The 16,760-nt window shown below is 52.5% G+C and overlaps 1 protein-coding gene, 1 long non-coding RNA gene and 1 other non-coding gene across 5 annotated transcripts in view; 2 read left to right on the top strand and 1 right to left on the bottom strand.

The window, feature by feature from the left end:
• LOC111175691 (uncharacterized) overlaps positions 1–5,057 on the top strand; it is an 82,206-nt gene extending 77,149 nt beyond the window's left edge. Inside the window, exon 5 of the transcript XR_002644787.2 lies at positions 1,191–5,057. This is a non-coding gene — a transcript (uncharacterized LOC111175691). The remainder of the gene's footprint in view (positions 1–1,190) is intronic.
• Positions 1–8,466, bottom strand: part of SLC2A1 (solute carrier family 2 member 1) — a 72,388-nt gene extending 63,922 nt beyond the window's left edge. The window contains exon 1 of the mRNA XM_022575460.3: positions 8,228–8,466. Coding sequence (XP_022431168.1) covers positions 8,228–8,245 — 18 coding nt within the window. The 5' untranslated portion in view covers positions 8,246–8,466. The remainder of the gene's footprint in view (positions 1–8,227) is intronic.
• Positions 8,467–8,589: 123 nt separating this feature from the next.
• The window catches only part of LOC111175693 (uncharacterized), a 32,697-nt gene continuing 24,526 nt past the window's right edge, over positions 8,590–16,760 (top strand). For 2 of the 3 annotated variants that reach the window (XR_002644791.3, XR_016387568.1), the window contains exon 1: positions 8,590–8,941. This is a non-coding gene — a long non-coding RNA (uncharacterized LOC111175693). Of the gene's footprint in view, positions 9,538–16,760 lie in introns of all 3 variants that reach the window. The other variant, XR_002644792.3, reaches the window with a different exon arrangement.

Below are 16,760 nucleotides of genomic sequence, written 5' to 3'. Positions count from 1 at the left end.
ATTCAACATGTATATATTTATGTGCCAAGCTGATGGACTCGTTGGTGATGCCTTAAAGAAGGGGTACAAGCCCCACAGCTCACGGCTTTCTTGTGGAAGCCTTTTATAGGGGTGGAGGAGCAAGGGAGAGTCCAGAATCTGGGACCACGGCCGCCCATCACCACCCCTGGGGATGGGGCTACCTCCTAGAACATCCCGTGCTGTTCCAGGCCTTTGCCCTTGCTGTGTGCTCTACAGTCTCCAGCTTCTGCTCCAAGCAGTTGGGAATACCCATCTGCTGTCCACCCACCGCACTGGGAACTCCTTAAGAATGGTACCTAGGGTGCCCAGAGTAGGGCGCAGCGCTGAATATTTATACAAAGCAAACCTGTCACTTCTGAAATTAACTTTTTGGGCAAAACTGGCTCTGCATGTATCTGTTCTCTGAGAACAGTGTTCATCCTAACAGATTTGAACTCGGACATGTAGCAAACCCCTGATGGGTACTGGAACATCAGCTCTGAGAGCTGGAAACAGCCTAAAAGTAACTCTCCAGGCCCCCACCCCAACCCACAGGGCTGTGGAGGAACGACCTCTGACCCGAGTTCAAATCCTGATTCTCCTAGGGGTGCCTCAGGCCTCTCAGTTCAGCAAGCGCTTGGGCTCGGGGTCCTGCACGAGGAGGCTCTCATGCCCTCACCCCTCACCACCCCATCCCAATTCTGGGGGTCCTGAGGCCCACTTAGAGCTCTCCTTCTCCCAGGAAGCCACTGATGAAATGTTGGCTTCAGAACCTCTCCTCCCACACACGGGGATGCCGGGTGGCCTAGCCAGGTCATGTAACTTGCCAAGCACCGTGCGTGGCCTTTCGACTTGCGTCCGTGGGCCGGGCCTTTCCCTGGCATGTACTCCAGCTCCGGGCTCTCCCAGTCAGTACTGGCGGAGGGAGGGCATGTGGCCACACCATTCAGAGGTAGGTTACTCCCAGTGGGAGGAGGGTCCGGGAGGAGGGTCCTGGAGTGGGGATGAGCCAGATGTCACTCACATCCTTTCCTCCTCCCACAGCTCCTGAGTAGCCCTGGGTGCACTGGAGCATGGGACAAGGACCTTGTAACTGCGTGGTCCCCAGTTCTAAGCAGGGTGGAGCAGTGGTTTATGGGATCCGTGACAGCTCCCTTTTTATTTATCTATTTATTACTTTAATTTTCTAGGATTTCATTTGAACAAAATTCTGGGAGATGAAAAAAGAAGCGCAAGAAACTGCAGAATTGCTGTAATACCCTCATGCGATTGATGGGGAGCCTAAGGTCAGAGGGTAGGGGCCCAGGATACTCGGCAAACAAAAGCTAATTCTGGGACTTGAGTTCTTTGGATTCCTGGACAAGGCATTTTACCCTCTGAACTCGTCCAGCCTGTCAGGTCTTTTCAAGAAGAAGAGTAATAACCATGTGAAGCCTGACCTTCAGGTGACCTCAGGCATTTACTCCTCTCAGCCATCTTCTTCAAGTCCTCCAGTGATGTCAGGACTTCTGCATGGCTGAGCCTCCCCTGCACCCCGCAGTGGCCCTGGAGGCAGAAGGTGCTCATCAGTCTTTAAAAGCAGAGAGGAGAGGCAGCTGCCGCTTTTATCAGCACCAGCAGCACCGGGCAGGCCCTAGGCAACGTGCCAGGGGCTGCATCCACATCCTGATTTAACCACCATCACCAGGCTCTGGGGGAGAGATGGCTCCCACTTCACGGATGAGAAAATGGGAGACTCAGAGAGGAAAAGGCGGATGATCAGGAGGCCTTCGGCTGCTGGAAGCTTCAAACTGAGGGGTCTCTGCTGCCAAACCCTTCCTGCTCACGTCCTCCCCTGCTTCTGGGTACTGGTCCCCAAAAGAAGCAAGGTTTCTATCTGCTCCTTCCTTCCTATGTAGGTCAAATTCCATTCCAGCAACTCGCTGGGCCTTGCCCAGTTTGAGCCAGGACAGCCCAGGCCCAAGCTCAGAAACCTCTCGGTCGCTTGGGTAGATTTTGCTCTAAGCCCAGGTTGGTCAACTATGGTCCGTGGCCGAATCCAGCCTGCCAGCTAAGAATGGGTTTTACATTTTTAAGTGGCTGGGAAAAAAAAAAAAAAAGAAGGCTAATATATTGTGATACATGAAAATTGTATTAAATTTAAATTTCAGGGGAGTTCCCTGGCAGTCCAGTGGTTAGGGCTCAGTGCTTTCACTGCCGTGGGCCTGAGGTTCAATCCCTGGTTGGGGAACTAAGACCCCACAAGCCGTGTGGCTCGGCAAAAAAAATTCAAATTTCAGTTTCCATTAATAACATTTGATTGGAACACAGCCAAACTGTCCCCCATTCCTTTGGGGACCAGAAGTCTATATTGTTTATGGCTGCCTTTGTGCTACAACAGCAGACCATATGGCCCACAGAGCCGACGATATTTACTTACAATTTAGCCAATTACAGAAAAAATTTGCCCATCTCTGCTTTAAGCTCCGGGTGCTCTGAATTAACAAGTGCAAACCCAACACACGAGCTGCACAGGACTTTTCAAAGCCTTCCAGGCAAAACCAAATCGTCTTCCAAAAAGGTGTTAAATGCAAACAAATGACTCCCTGAGAGTCAGTACCCGGGCATCTGGAGAAGCTGACACCCCAGAGAGGTACCCATTCAGTGGAGAGGTGGGCACCAATTTGACTATGATAAGATTAATTTGATAAGACCATGGGAATATGTAAAGGTCCCCAACACTCTCAGCAGACAAGTTTAAGTACCCCACTTGTGTGACCTTGAAAAATCCTCTTCCCCTAAGACCTCCCGTTCTCCATAAGAGAGGTTTCCTAAGAATAAGAAATTATATTACTAAGGAAAGACAATACCCGAGTGCATGTTCCCGACACTATTCTAGTCAATGGGGATTCAGCAATAAACTCAACCGAATCCCTGCTTCATGGAACTTGATATTTTAGTTGGGGGCTGGCAGCGGCGGGTAGGGTGGAAGGGTAGAAAAAAAATACCTAAAATACATCAGGTGGTGAGTGGTATGAAGAGAGAAAGTGACGAGGACAATCACTTAATTCTTAATCACGGTGGGACATTTTGTGATGGAATATTATGCAGCTATTGGAAAGAATGCAACACATCTGTATGTTCTTGATACGAAAAGAGTGCCAGGTAAAAAAGCGAAGTACTAAACAACGTATAGAATGTACATTTTGTGTAAGGAAGGAGGAGATAATGAACTTGTATAATGGCACTTCCTTATATGTGCAGAGAGAAACACTGCAAGTATTGGTAGGTGAACAGGATGGGCTGCACTGGGCTGCACAGAACTATGTAGAAAGTGTGATCCAATTACACTAAATTCCATTTATAGGCACACATATACACATGCACAAAAAGAGGTCTGTGAGGGTAAACACCAAACCGTTACAGCTGGGAGAAGATGTTTACTCTCTTCCTTTGCATGCTTCTCTATAGTTGGCTCCATTACAGTACTTCTGTAATTAAAAAACCCCCCTGCAACCTGACCTAGAGAGGTAAGTATTATCCCTGTTACAGTTGAGGAAATTAGCTCCAACAGGAGCTGTGGCTGGTCTGAGGTCAAATGGTAGAGCTGTTTCTGGTGGAGCCCTTTCCTCCTCATTCCCCAGTGCCAAAATAGTGGGGGTGAACTCTGGGCTAGGCGCTCTGGGCAGATGTCCTGTCCAGCAGAGGCCTCAGTAGCCAAAGGCTCGTTAAGCTGGGGTCTAGCGACAGCTCTCTCCCCTTCCAGGGTACCAAGGCCCTGGGGAGGAAAAGCCAGCAAGGTGGTGGTGCTGAAGTCTTGGACAGGGCGAACACTGCCCTCATTCTGCACGAGTTCAAGGTCTGGGAGCCCTGCTCCATTACTGCAAAACCCCAATGTTTATGCATTAGCTATTGAGCTACTCCCTCCCTGGCCTGAAGGCTGGATGGCAGAGCCTTAGGCTCTACTCCATGCCTCCCACGGAGGAGGCCGGTAACAACTGGAGGTTTGTTTTGGTGACCAGGCCTAGACACAGCCTCTCTGAGCCCATAGGTCCAACCAGGAGCCTTCTCAACCTCTACCATTCTGGGACGCAGGTTACCAAATTGAGCGGCTCTGCCCAGGAGTGAGGTGGGGGAGGGGGGAGGTTGCAGGTCCCAAGCCAACACTGCACGCTTCCCCTTTGTCCCAGGCCTCCCCAGCTCTGCCAGCTAGGGTGGGAGGGGGAGAGAACTGGATGCCTGTACCCTTGGAGCTGGAGCAGAGCTCCAGGCCCTGACATCCTGTGACCAGGAGGCACTGGGTAAAGCTGAGCTCTTTGAAGTCACAAGCTGATTACAGGGGGATTGGGGGTTGAGCCAGCTCCAGGCCAGGTAGGGTTGGTCCCGGAATGGCCCAGCATGGGACAGGGATCATCATGGACATGTTGACGATGTCCGTACACCCAAACTGGACGTGCAGAGGGTCCTTCCACTGAAAATAGCCGCCACCCTGCTTGAGGGCACTGGGCAGTCTCGCCACAACTACCATGCAGAGTGAGCCTCCATTTTACAGGGAAGAAAACCGAGGCTCTGAGGAAGGCCACTTCCCCCAGGTCATAGTTTTATGAGGATGTGTTTTGTTTCCATTCACAGAAGGCTTTCAGTTGTCAAATTATATCTAATCCAACTATTAGACTGCACCCAGAAAGAGGCTGGAAAGTCCAGGAGTCTGGGAACTCCTGCTCATTTGGGGTGAGTGGAAGGTGGCACATAGGACAGGGGTGTGCAGAAAAAAACATGTTTTTTAAAAACAAAACTGAAGAACATCTCAAATTTTTTGTGACAGCCTTATCTTGGCTAAGCCTCTTTCCTTCTCTGGCCTCAGTTCCCTATTTGTCAAACAGGGTTGGGACATGCACTGGAAGGTCCCTTCCTGCTGGGGACTTTCTTTTATCCTCTTATGCCATCCTAGAAAGGCTAGCAGGTGTTTTGTGGTGGGAGGCCAGTATGTGACCTTGGAAAAGTCATTTTCCATTGGATTGTGATGTCATCATGACTTGTTATCACCCTCATGGGGGGGGGGGGGGCGGGCAGGGCAGCCACATCAGTTGACCCCTCTCTGGGCCTGGCACTCTCACCCATGGGCTACTCTGCAAACCAGCTTCCTGACAAAACCCCTACTGGAGAACTAGCCAGCAGAAACTTTAATGATTTACCCAACCAAGCGATACAGCCCGGGCATCCTGGGACTCCCCAAAAGCTCATGTTGCCCAAATGCCAGACTTCTGGACAGAGGCTGCAACCCAGGTAGCAGGTCACCTGGGGCCCAGGTAGGTGCAGTGCATCATGGGAATCCAGAGAAGCAAGGGATATTTATGGAGCATCCATGGGGACAGACAGACACATTTATTTCTGAATTCTTACAGACACTCTAATGACAAAAATGACATCATTCTGCAGACGTGGCAACTGAGCTAAGCTGGAATTCAAAACCACAAATGCAGGACTTCAAAAGCCTATGCTCTTCCGTACCACTGAGGGGCTGAGGAACCCCATGGATTTCTCATTTCTCCTTTGTCTGGAGGGCGGAGTGGCAGAGTCCTGGGGCATGACTGGGGTGCTAGGAGGGACTAGTTGGGAGTTCTTCACAAAGGGCTGGGTGAGACATCTGGGGGCAGGGCTCACCCTCATCTGTTGCCCAGGACGGAGCATGAGCAAAGTGCTGCTGGGACAGGAGGGTCTTCAACCTGTCTCCTCCCTACTTCCTACTCAGTTAAACTCAGCACACTGAGCCACAGAGGAGCACGACAGAAAGCAGGAAAGTCAGCTGAGTCAACTGAGGAGATGAGGAGAAACATAGCCGAAGGAACTTCAGAACTAGACACGCCTGGTTTTAAGACCTTGGGCAAGTGATATAACTTCTCCAGGCCTCAGTTTAACCTTTTGCACAAAAGGGCTGGGCTTGCTGATCGAATCAGCAGCTCCAAAGGGAAGGGCTTTTTTCTAGAATGTATACAGGATGATCCATAGAAAGTTTAGCAAAAAAATAAAATAAAAAATAAATTTTTTTTACTATAACTGTTATCTGTATTTGTCTTTTGAAATTTCTACTTTATGTAGGCATATAATCTATTATTATAACAGTGCACATACATGCATTTATAAATACAGATAAACCACTGGGAAGGAGGTGCTCTAAAATTATTTATTGATGGAGCCGGCAATCAAAAGTTTGGAGGGTACTGCATGAAAAACACCTACCTGCTACAGAACTGGCTGGCACATGGGCACCCCTGAAGTTAGGCAAACTCTCTCCCCTCAGCTCAAAATTCAAGAAAGTCTATGGTGAAAAGGGATAGTGTAGACTGAAAGCCCTTTCTGATTGGCCTGGGTTCAAATCCAATTCAGCCACTTACTAGCTGTGTGACTTCAGGTAAGTTACTTCCCTTCTCCGAGCTCTAGGCCCCTGAACCAGCAGAGCTATATATGGAGGGTCAGTGACACTGAAAAGCATTTGAGCCCAGAGCCTAGTGAACTACAAGTGACTGTTGACTTTCTCCTCCACTCTTCTGTCTCCTCTCAAAATATTCACTTCTCCACTCAACAGATGAACACCCAGGTCCTGCATCACATGCTGAACAGACATTTCTTACCCTTGCAGGAGTGAAAAAAGTTTTCCCTCTCTTACAGACAGTGAAACTGAGGCCCAGAGAAGTTAAGCGACCTGCCAGAGCCCTGAGGTAACACAGCAAATACTTAAGCTTTGCAGTGGCAACGTTCTTACCACTAGCTAAAATAGCTTCTCATTTTATTTTCATTTTGTTGTATCCCAGCATAATGGCTCACCTATGACTGTCAGGAAATGTGTTCTGGGCTCAGGGTCTCTCTTCAGGCCAGGGCGGGGTGGTGAAGCAAGTTGTTTTGATTCATCAGGCATAAAGGAACCTTTTCCCGCTGAGGGTACAGCCTGGCGTCACTGTCACGCACCTCTCCGCCCAGCCAAGACCTTGTTCAGTTCCACCGGACACCTCCACAGCCCATAGAAAGGGCAGCGCAGAGTTCAGTGCTAACCCCCCATGCCAGGTGGAAAAACGGACATCCTCGTGCCTTCCCTGCCGAATTTCAAAGAAAAAAGTCACTTGAAAATATTCTATAGAAAGGGGAGGAAGGGAGGGAGGAAAGAAACAATGCCCTAGAACACACAAGGTGGGGCCCAATAAATATTTGTTGGAAAGGAACCGTTCTGGGAAAGTCACAGAGATCCCCTGTAGGACAAGCCCGTTTACAGATGAAAAAAAGAGATCGTATCTAGGCAGTTGCTTGCTCCCGGGGGAAGGAAGAGTCCTCATCTATTCAGTCCCGCGTCCCTCAGCTCCCTGGCGCGCGCTACTCCCACTCCACTCCAGCCAGGGGCCCCTTCCCGACCCTCGGCCCCCCCGGGATCGCGGCGGCGGCCCCTGGGGTACTCTCTCCGTCCGGCCCTCACCAGCTCCGCTCGAGCAGGGAAACGTGCCACCTCAGAGCACATCTCCCTGGGTCTTGGCAAAAGCTCTGGGGCCTGCACTACGCGGAAAGAAGGGCCTCGGAAGTCAGGCTTTTCGCCTCAACCCTGTAGCCAGGCACCCTGGGGTTGGAGCCCGGGCCTTAAGAGAGTGCCCTCCGCCTTGGAACCCCGGAGGACAGGCGCGGGGACTGCGCGAGGCCGCGGAAAACGCCCAACACCAGGCCGCGCGCCCAGTGTGGCGCCCAGGAAAAGGGAGCATCTGTTCCGAGCCGGCCGAGCGGGGGCGGGTCCCTCCTCCTCCAAGCGCCCGGGCCGGGGCCCGGCCGGGGGCTCGGCCGGCTCAGCCAATGGGCGCCGCGCTCGGGCCCCCTCCCCCGCCCCGGGAGAAGTCGGAGCAGGGCCGCTGAGGAGGAGATCGTGAGCGACGTGCCGCGCCCGGGCCCTGGGTCCCCCGGCCCTGCCGGGACGCGTGGACGGCGCGGCGCCCCCGGAAGGAAGCCAGCTGCTCACTGCGGGCGCCAATAACGCACGCGGCGCCCACGCGCCCGCCAGATCCCGACCCCATCCCCGCAAGTCCCCGGCAGCGGCAGGGCGCTGCGCTCCAGGCCCGCGCCGAGCATGGCTCTGAGAGGCGCGCCGCCGGCCACGGGCTCACAGAGCGTCCGGGCCGCCGGGGAGGCCCGGGGAGGCCTAGGCCGGCGGAGGGGTGACCGGGGGTCCGCGCCTTTGTTCCAGGCGGGGAGGGCCCGCGGGCGCGCGACTCACCTTGCTGCTGGGCTCCATGGCCGCGCTGCGCCGGAGGCTCTGGCAGCGCCGGGTGCGCGGGCGGCGACGGGCGGGCGGGCTGCACTCTGCGGATCAGGCTCCGGCTCCGGTCCCGAGACTCCGACTACGACTCTGACTCCGACTCTGGTCGCTTGGCCTCCCGCTCCCTAGCGAGCTAGCTCCTGGGACCTGCGGCCCACGATCTGAACGCTCGCTGGGGTTACCTCTGAGCGCTGGGACGTTCTCGTTTATAGGACCCCAGCCATTGGCTGGCGCGGCTGGGGTGCGGGGTGGGGAGGAGGGGTGGGCAGAGCCTTGGGGGCGGGGACTGGGGCACGTCCGGGGCGGGGCTCCGCGGGGAGGGGGCCAGGGCCGGGGTAGTGGGGCGGGAGGGCGCCCCGCAGGCACCTCGCTGTGGCTGAGCGTCTCCCCTGCTCTCTGGGTCCCGGGAGTTCCCTCGCTGTGTGACCCTCAGCAAGTGTGCGCACCTCTCTGAGCCTCGGCAGCCTGTAGCAAAATGGAGGAGCTCGTACCGGCTGTGAGACAAAATAGGAGCGGCAAAGGGTAGCGCTTAAGAGCAAGGACTGGAGTCCTCACTCCGCCACCGGATAACTTCGGGAAACTAGCTGTACTGATAGAACCACCTCATAGGTTTGTTATGAAGATTAAGTGAGTTAATATTTGTAAAGTGTTTAGAACAGCTTCTGTTACGTGGTAAGTGGTATTTAAGTATTTGTTAGACTACGGGAGGTCTCCCTGCGCGATTTTCTCCCTTCCCCTCTCCATCCCCACATTCCTGTTTGTAAGCCAAGCCTTGCTTTAGCACAGGCTGGGCCCTCTGCCTGGAAATCTATGCCCACCTCTTCTTTGCACTTTAATATCACCCCCTTTGTGAAGCCTTTCTCCACTCCTGACAGTATACGTGACTCTATGGTGACAGGTAAGTGTGAAAAATATGAATGGTAGGAACACAGGAGAACTTGGGTTTGAACCAGCTCCACTGTAGACCAGTCCTCGAGTGATCCTAGGCAAGGTGCTGGCCTATGAGGCTCAGCTTTCTTCTGGGTTAAACGGAATGAACATGACCACCAACTTCATGTGCTATCATGAGAGATACAATGTCCAGATAAGCTCATGAAATACTTAGCACAGGCTTAACTCGCGGTAAATCCCCCTTTAGTGGTAGTGGTATTATTTCACCTTATTTCATCTGATTTCACCTCGTTTCTTCTTCTAGACCCGTGTCTTACTTGAGACACAGTGAAAGGAAAGACCCCCCCCCAGTCCAAAGGTCTGGACAAAATCCTGAGGTTAGTTTGAGGGTCCCTTTCCCTATGGAGGGGCCCAGGGAGGGGCTACTTTCTGTTGGGAAGGAGGAGCCTGAGCTGACCCCATGACCCCTGGAGTCCTCTGTCTGGGCTGTGGGTCCAGTGCTGGCCTTGGGAGGGGGCACCCTGGCTGACCAAGAAGCCCTGGAAGGGAAGGCCTGCCCCTTCTGGGCACACCCCTGCCCATGGCTCCTATTTCTGCGGTCTCCCAGCTGCTCAGCCTGGAAAGCTTAGGGCCACCTCTCTCCTCATCTGGTGCCAAGGGCCCCTGAGTCCTGTTGACTTCACCTTCTGTACCACCTCATCCTCCTTCCCTTCCTTCTGTCTGCAGGGCCTCCAGTGCCTCTGGCCTCATGTCCTCTAGTGCTGACCCTCACTCTCCTGTTCGTATGTCCCCCGTTGCCATAGAGGCAGCGAGGTCCAGCCTGGCTAGCAAGGCCCTCAGGGCAGCATTTTACAGGCTCAGCCTCACCCCTCACACCAGCACTTTCCACGTCTGTACCTTTGCTCAGATTGTTTCTTCTGCCTGACTCCCTCCACCTCCACCTCACCAAGCCAAAATGCTTCTGACGGCACAAAGCACCCCTAGAATGGGGCCCCTTCCGGGAAGTGTCCCTGAGTCCTCCAAGAGCTTGTTCTCTCCTTTACCCTTCGATGCTTCTTAGTGTGCTGCTGTCCTTTCTGTCTCCCTCCAGACTGAGCATCTTGAGGATGGCTTCTGTAGCTGAGACACAGGGGTGAAGGGGTGAAGGAAGAAGGCAGGAATGAATGAACATATGAGCAGCTAGTCTGCCTGTTTCCTGCCAACACCAGTGTTCCCTTAAGTACTTTTTGGGTTTTGCCACGTCCCTGCTCAAAGTCTCTCCATCGCTCCCTGTTTCCGAGCACATCCAGTCTACTGCATATGTCTCCTCCCAGCTGTGGGTACACCCCATCCAGCTCATGGGGCACACTCACCATCAGGCTCCCTTTCCTTCTCCAGGCCAGCCCTGTGCTGGCCACTTCCCCAGGGGCAGAGGCAGGCAAGCCTGTTGCTAGCCTTATGGAGCCCCCAAACTGGAGAGGATGAAGCGGCGAGATGCACAGCAACAGTACCAAGCTGGGTGTGCATGGTTAAGAATGTGTATGGGAGGGGCTTCCCTGGTGGCACAGTGGTTGAGAGTCCGCCTGCCGATACAGGGGACGTGGGTTCGTGCCCCGGTCCGGGAAGATCCCACATGCTGCGGAGCGGCTGGGCCCGTGAGCCATGGCCGCTGAGCCTGCGCGTCCGGAGCCTGTGCTCTGCAACGGGAGAGGCCACAACAGTGAGAGGCCCGCGAACCGCAAAAAAAAAAAAAAAAGTGTATGGGAGAGAACTTGTACCACAGAGGAAGGAGAGGGAGTGGAGAGAGCTTCAGGAAAGGGAGAGGGCAGGCTGAGCAGGGTTTAGAAGGCTGAATATGAGTTCACCAGGTGGGTCAGAGGGAAGGCCATCCTTGGCAAGGGGAAGAACATGTGCGAAGACAGTAGACAGGCAGAGAGTGACTGCTGAAGGGGAGAAAGAATCTCTAGACCACACCCAGAGACTGATGGTGGAGCCCTGGATTTGGACTCCTGAGTCCCAGCTCTGCTACTTACTTGTCAAACATCACCAAGCAAATCCTTTCTCTTTTCTGAGCCTCAAGACTCACATCTGTAAAATGGGTGTAACAATCCCCTCCTGACTTGGCCAGAGGAAAAACGGATTGTGTGTAAAAGTTTATCCAAATAAACAGTACTAATTCATGATGTCAGAAGTCCAATCAAACCCCCTTCCTATGGTCAGGGTGGGACTTGAAGACAGAGCAGAGTGGCTAGAAAAACAGCTTTACCTTCGCCCTACCCCATCATACCTGCGCCAACAGACTCCCATTAACTGCTTGAAATTGCATTTCTAGATGTTCTTTGTGTAGAAGCTTTATGATCCCTGGAGGGTACAGTATAGAGGTAAATTCATCAGAAGCTATTGACACTGATCAGATATTAGATTCACAGGTGGGCTAGTTTAGGTTTTGGATGGCTGAGTCCTGGGCAACCGGATTTAACTGCAACCAGAGAGGAAGCACCAGAGAAAGCCTAAGGAAGTGAGCCTGGAAGTCTGGGATGACTGGGAAGAGAGAGCGAATGCCCAGAGTGGCTCATGGAAGTGCAGCTTAAGCCAGAGAGCCAGGCTAAGTAGCCCCTGCTGCGGGAGTGCAGGGGATTGGGAGCAAGAAGAGATGAAGTTAGGGGGAATTTGATGGGAGAAGAAGCTGAGGAGGGGTCAAATGCCAGGTATAGGAGTTAGGGCTTTATTCAGTGGGCAGTGGGGAGCCATGGAGGGTTTTTGAGCAGGGAAGGACCTGAGGAAGTCTCAGCCTCCTCTCAAGCCTTCCCTATCCCGAGGCTTTAAAGGGGAGTGTGAGGAGGCTGGGGTGGAGCCCTTGGGCTCCGCTTGGAAGGACCAAGTGCCCACCTCCCCAAGCTGCTCTCACACTGGCAGCTTTGTTCCCTGGAGGCTGCTTTAGCCCAGGAAGGAACTCGGACCTTTGGATTCCAAGCAGCTCTAGCCCTAGCCAGTCGGAGGAAAAGAGCTCCCTTGGACTGGCGGGGCGGTGTCAGGTGGCCAGGCGGATGCCGGCGGCCTGGTGCGTGCCTGTGCGCACGCTCGCACGCTCAGGGACCCCAGCCGCGCTGGGCTCGCTGTGCGCGCTGGGGGCGGGGCGGGGTGAGGGGGTAGGGGTTGGTAGCAGCAGCTCCTGAGTCTGGAGTGAGTAAGGGCTGCCCGGGGAAAGGCGCTTTTTTTTTTTTTTTTTTTTTTGCCTTTAAAGGCAAGCGTCTCTGGCGGCCAGCAGAAAAGGCTTTGCTGAGTCAGCTGCCGCTGATGCGAGTGGAGCTGGCAGGGACTGGGACTGGAGAGCCCCTGATCCGCAGGATATTCTGCAACCCCGATCCTCACAGGCTGCAGGTACACACTGTGTTGGACTCCTGGAAGTCCTGATGGGCCAGGGAGGACAGTTTTGTATGTTTAATATTTTCATTCTGATTTGCGCACCAGTTCATACCACCTGCTCTCAGAGAACTTCTCAGCTTCCCTCCTTTATCCTTTCACAAGCCCCTCCCCGGCCCTCTGCACACGCTTTCATCAGGGCCACCACCTGCTCGCCCGATGCTGGGGGATATTGAGGGAACACTTCCTTCCCCCAATTCTCTCCCGCACCGGGCTTGTCTGTCCAGCTGCCTCCAGGACAGCCCTCTGAATGCCCCACAGGTACCTGGCCTTCACCATGTTTAAGTCTAAACTCATTATCCTCTCCCATCCCTCCTGGTCCCCCACTGCAGAGACGGTTCCTCTATCCACCAAATAGTCCAAGTCAGAGATCTGGCATCTTCCTTGACTCTTCTCTCTCCCTCATCCCCAATATCCAGCCAATCCTGTGGACTCTGCCCTTCCAAAATAGCACTGGACTCCATCCCCTTCTCTCCGTTCCACTGGTCCTGTGCTAGCTCTGCTCATTCTTCCTCCCACCTGCCACCTCCATGGTCTCTCTCAAACATCCAGCCAGCACGTGGTCATTTCCTTGTTTAAGCATCTTTCCCTGGCACACAACAACGTGGCTACAACTCACAGACACAATGTTGCGTGAAAGAAGCCATATGCCAAGGAGTGTGATTTCATGTATGCAAAGTTCAAAAACAGGCAACACTTATTTATAGGATTAGAAGTCTGGGTATTAGTTACCCTTGGAGGGATGAATGACCCTCAGGAGGTCTGGTAATCAGGGCTGGGACCAAGGTGAGGCAGATGAAGCAGGATCAATATTATTGATATTTCCCTTTTGCCCTGAACTTTAATGTGACTCAACACAGCATTGTTACTAATCCTGTCTTTATCTAAAAGTTTAATATTTTGTCATCATGGATTTTCTTGCATTAGTTTTTGTTTTTAAAAAATATTGCATTAAAAATATTGCATTAAAACGTTATTTATCTTGATGGCTGAGCTTTTCGGTACCCCCTTAAATTTTACTCAGGAGGTGAGTGCCTCACTTGCCATGTCCTAGTCCTGCCCCTGCTGGTGATGTTTTGTAATCAGAGTGCTGGTGACACGTGTGTGTTCAGTTTGTGAAAACTCATTGGGCTGGACAATTCCAGTTTTTACACTTCCCTGTGTCCATGTTATGCTTCAATTAAAAAAAATTTCTTTTACTTAAAAAAAATTCTTTCTGTGGTTCCAAGGGAATAACTGCTGTCTGCTTCTTCCAGCATCCCCAGCACCCAAAATGGTACCTGGCTTCTTCCAGTTAGTTTAATCCCCACAAGACCTCAGTGAGATGAGTCTTTTTCTCTCCATTTTCTAAAAGAGAAAACTGAGATTTAGGGAAGTGAAGTGATTTGCCCAAGATCACACAGGTAGTAGGTATGAGTTCTAGCACCTTGATTAAAAAAAATAAACAAAAACTCTGACCTGTAGCACCTGCTCAGTCACCTGGCCCAGCACCAGCACGAGCAGTGCCCCAGGGCCTGGCTCTTTACCGCTGAGATTACAGTTATTTGAGCCATATCTTTCCTCCCAATAATGACCTCCTTGGGGTAGGGGCTCAGGCATCCCTGTCTTCCCTCTGTCCAGCGAGTTACTTAGAGCACAGAGAAGAGGCTCTAAATGTTTAATAAATGAATGAAGCAAAGAACGAACGAGTGAGGAGGCCGGCAGTGATATACGGTGGGTGGAACACAGGCTGGGGAGGCAGATCTGCTAGCTGTGTGTCTTTGGGCTTATTGCTCAGTCTTTCTGAGTCTCAATTTCCCCACCTGTAAAATGGGAATAATATCAGTACTTACCTCAAAGATTTAGTGAGAATAGGAAGTGAGAAGATGACTGTCAGGTGACTGGCATATAATACATTCTTGAAAAATGGTAACTACTGTTATTCTTTCCAGTGTTTCACGTTCCCAAAGCCTGATTTACTTTAGGGTGGCAGGGATCGACCTCTTTCGATTTCCGTGTATTGTTGGAAGCAGGGGACCTGATGCAGACCCCAAGAACTTTCCTCCTTGAGCCCACAGAGAGGACCAGTGCCGGGACAGTCCGCAAGTCTGGCTTTAGGGCCCAGCTCTACCCTTCCTGTGGTGCCATCTTTGATGAGTTGCTTCTTCTTTGTGAGCCTCACTTTTCTGTCTGTAAAATGGGGCTCAGAATAATCTTGACCTTGTGGGGCTCTGGGGAGGGTTCAGTGGCTTGTCCCTGGGCCTAGTCCACAGTATGCCTTCCGTTAAGGTTGGCGCCCTGGGGAAGAGCAAGGAGACCAGAGGCTCTCAGACCCTAAGAAGTCCAAGGACTGATGGGTAAAGCAAATAAATAGCCTGGCTGGGCTCTGTTTTGTTCTTAGAACTTTATTTCTCCCGAGAAGTGAAATAACAATGCCGTTTATGCTGGTGCAACTTTTTAACTGTGCAAAACACCTTCTCAGTGTCATTCCTTGGGTCCTCCCCACACCTTGTGCAGAGGTCATGACCAGATTTATTCATATGCCCATTGGACAGGTGAGGAGACCGAGGCACACCAAGGTTAAAGCCATTTGCTTGAGGTCACACCAAAGGAGGAATTGGGTAGCAAATGGAAGGTGTGAGACCTGGACCTCTTAACCTCCAGATACCACTATGCAGCAATTTGGAGCCAAAAGAAAGCACAGACCTCACCTCCTGAGTGAGCGGCCATGGCCCAGTCGGCATCCGGCTGTGCCCACTTCCCCCACTCCCAGCCCCACCTGGATGCCACCTGGCAGTCACATGTACATTCATCACGGAGGAGCCGGCTGACTCACCGCATTATACCGGAGCTGACTCACCCTTTAGAAGATGGAAAGTGAGACACTGAAAGCCTGGAGAAGCCCTCCCTTCCTCACTGAAGCTTGAAATTAATGCCCCAAACCCACGGCAGTTTAGCTCTTAAGAAAGGGAAAGCACTGGAGGTGGACATCCCTGGACTCAGAAGGCAGTGGTTCTACTCCACTCTGGGCAGTTACGGGTTTGCTGGGTGACTTCAGGCAAGTCACTGTCCCTTTCTAAGCCTCTGTCTCTTCAGTTTCGTAATGAAGGGGTTGCAACAGGTGACTTCCAAGACCTTTGTAGCTCTGGGTTGAGAAGCCTTGTCATAATAAGTGCTAGACCTCAGTGTGCTCTTTTTTTTTTTTTTTTTTTTTGTGGTACGCGGGCCTCTCACTGTTGCGGCCTCTCCCGTTGCGGAGCACAGGCTCCGGACACGCAGGCTCAGCGGCCGTGGCTCACGGGCCCAGCTGCTCCGCGGCATGTGGGATCTTCCCGGACCGGGGCACAAACCCGTGTCCCCTGCCTCGGCAGGCGGACTCTCAACCACTGCGCCACCAGGGAAGCCCTGTCCTTGTCTTTAAACTGTGATAACGACAACAACAACAAAACTGTGATAACCAGTGTCAAGGGTAATTTGATCCTTCTCCCAGTGGGCAGTTGGCTCAGACTTGGACTGAAGTTTCAGCGCTTCCATTCAACAGCTGTGTACCCTCAGGCAGGTTGCTTAACCTCTCTGCCTCTCCCATTTCCACATCCCTAAGATTGGCCTAATAAGTCCGGCCTTGCAGAGCTGTTGGCAGGCTCACAGGAGACAGTGGATAGGGAGGTGTTTGGAAAGTCCAATGCCCCTGCTAGAGCTTGTTATATATGCCCTCTTCCTGGCATGCTGGGGCTGGGACCCTGGCTTAGACTTGTAGGTGTGAGAGCTGGAAAGACCTTAGAATTGTGCTTTTCAACACATTTACAGATGAGAAGACTGAGGCCTAGAGAGGCGGATATGACTTGCCTAAAGTCACACATGGAACTTTATACATCGTGTGCATCTATGCCTCTCGCACAGTGCCCCGCATGTGGCAGGTGCCCAACAGACGTTTGCTGCTGAGGCTGGAAGGCGGGGGCCGTGTCATCGAGGGAGGGCCCTGACTGCTTGGCTCTAGAGCCCTCCCCTCAAACAGCTGGCATTCCAGCCTGTGTACCCAGTATTGGAAAGTGGCTTATAGAAGGTGCTGGGGCACTAGTCTTCTGTCTTGGGTGTTCTTTTTATTGGTTCCCAGAGGCCTGGCCTTGTGGCTGAGAGTCCCATCTGTCTTATTTCCTTAGAGTAATCATTGCAAGGAATTTTTTGGTTGCCAGTGTCAATATATTTAAGCCAACTTCAG

The sequence above is a fragment of the Delphinapterus leucas genome, chromosome 1 (assembly GCF_059928025.1).
Source record: "Delphinapterus leucas isolate spDelLeu-1000000601 "Yukka" chromosome 1, BTC_Dleu_Yukka2, whole genome shotgun sequence".
In the NCBI taxonomy this organism is placed as follows: domain Eukaryota; kingdom Metazoa; phylum Chordata; class Mammalia; order Artiodactyla; family Monodontidae; genus Delphinapterus; species Delphinapterus leucas.
This window is presented reverse-complemented; position numbering and strand designations above follow the sequence as displayed.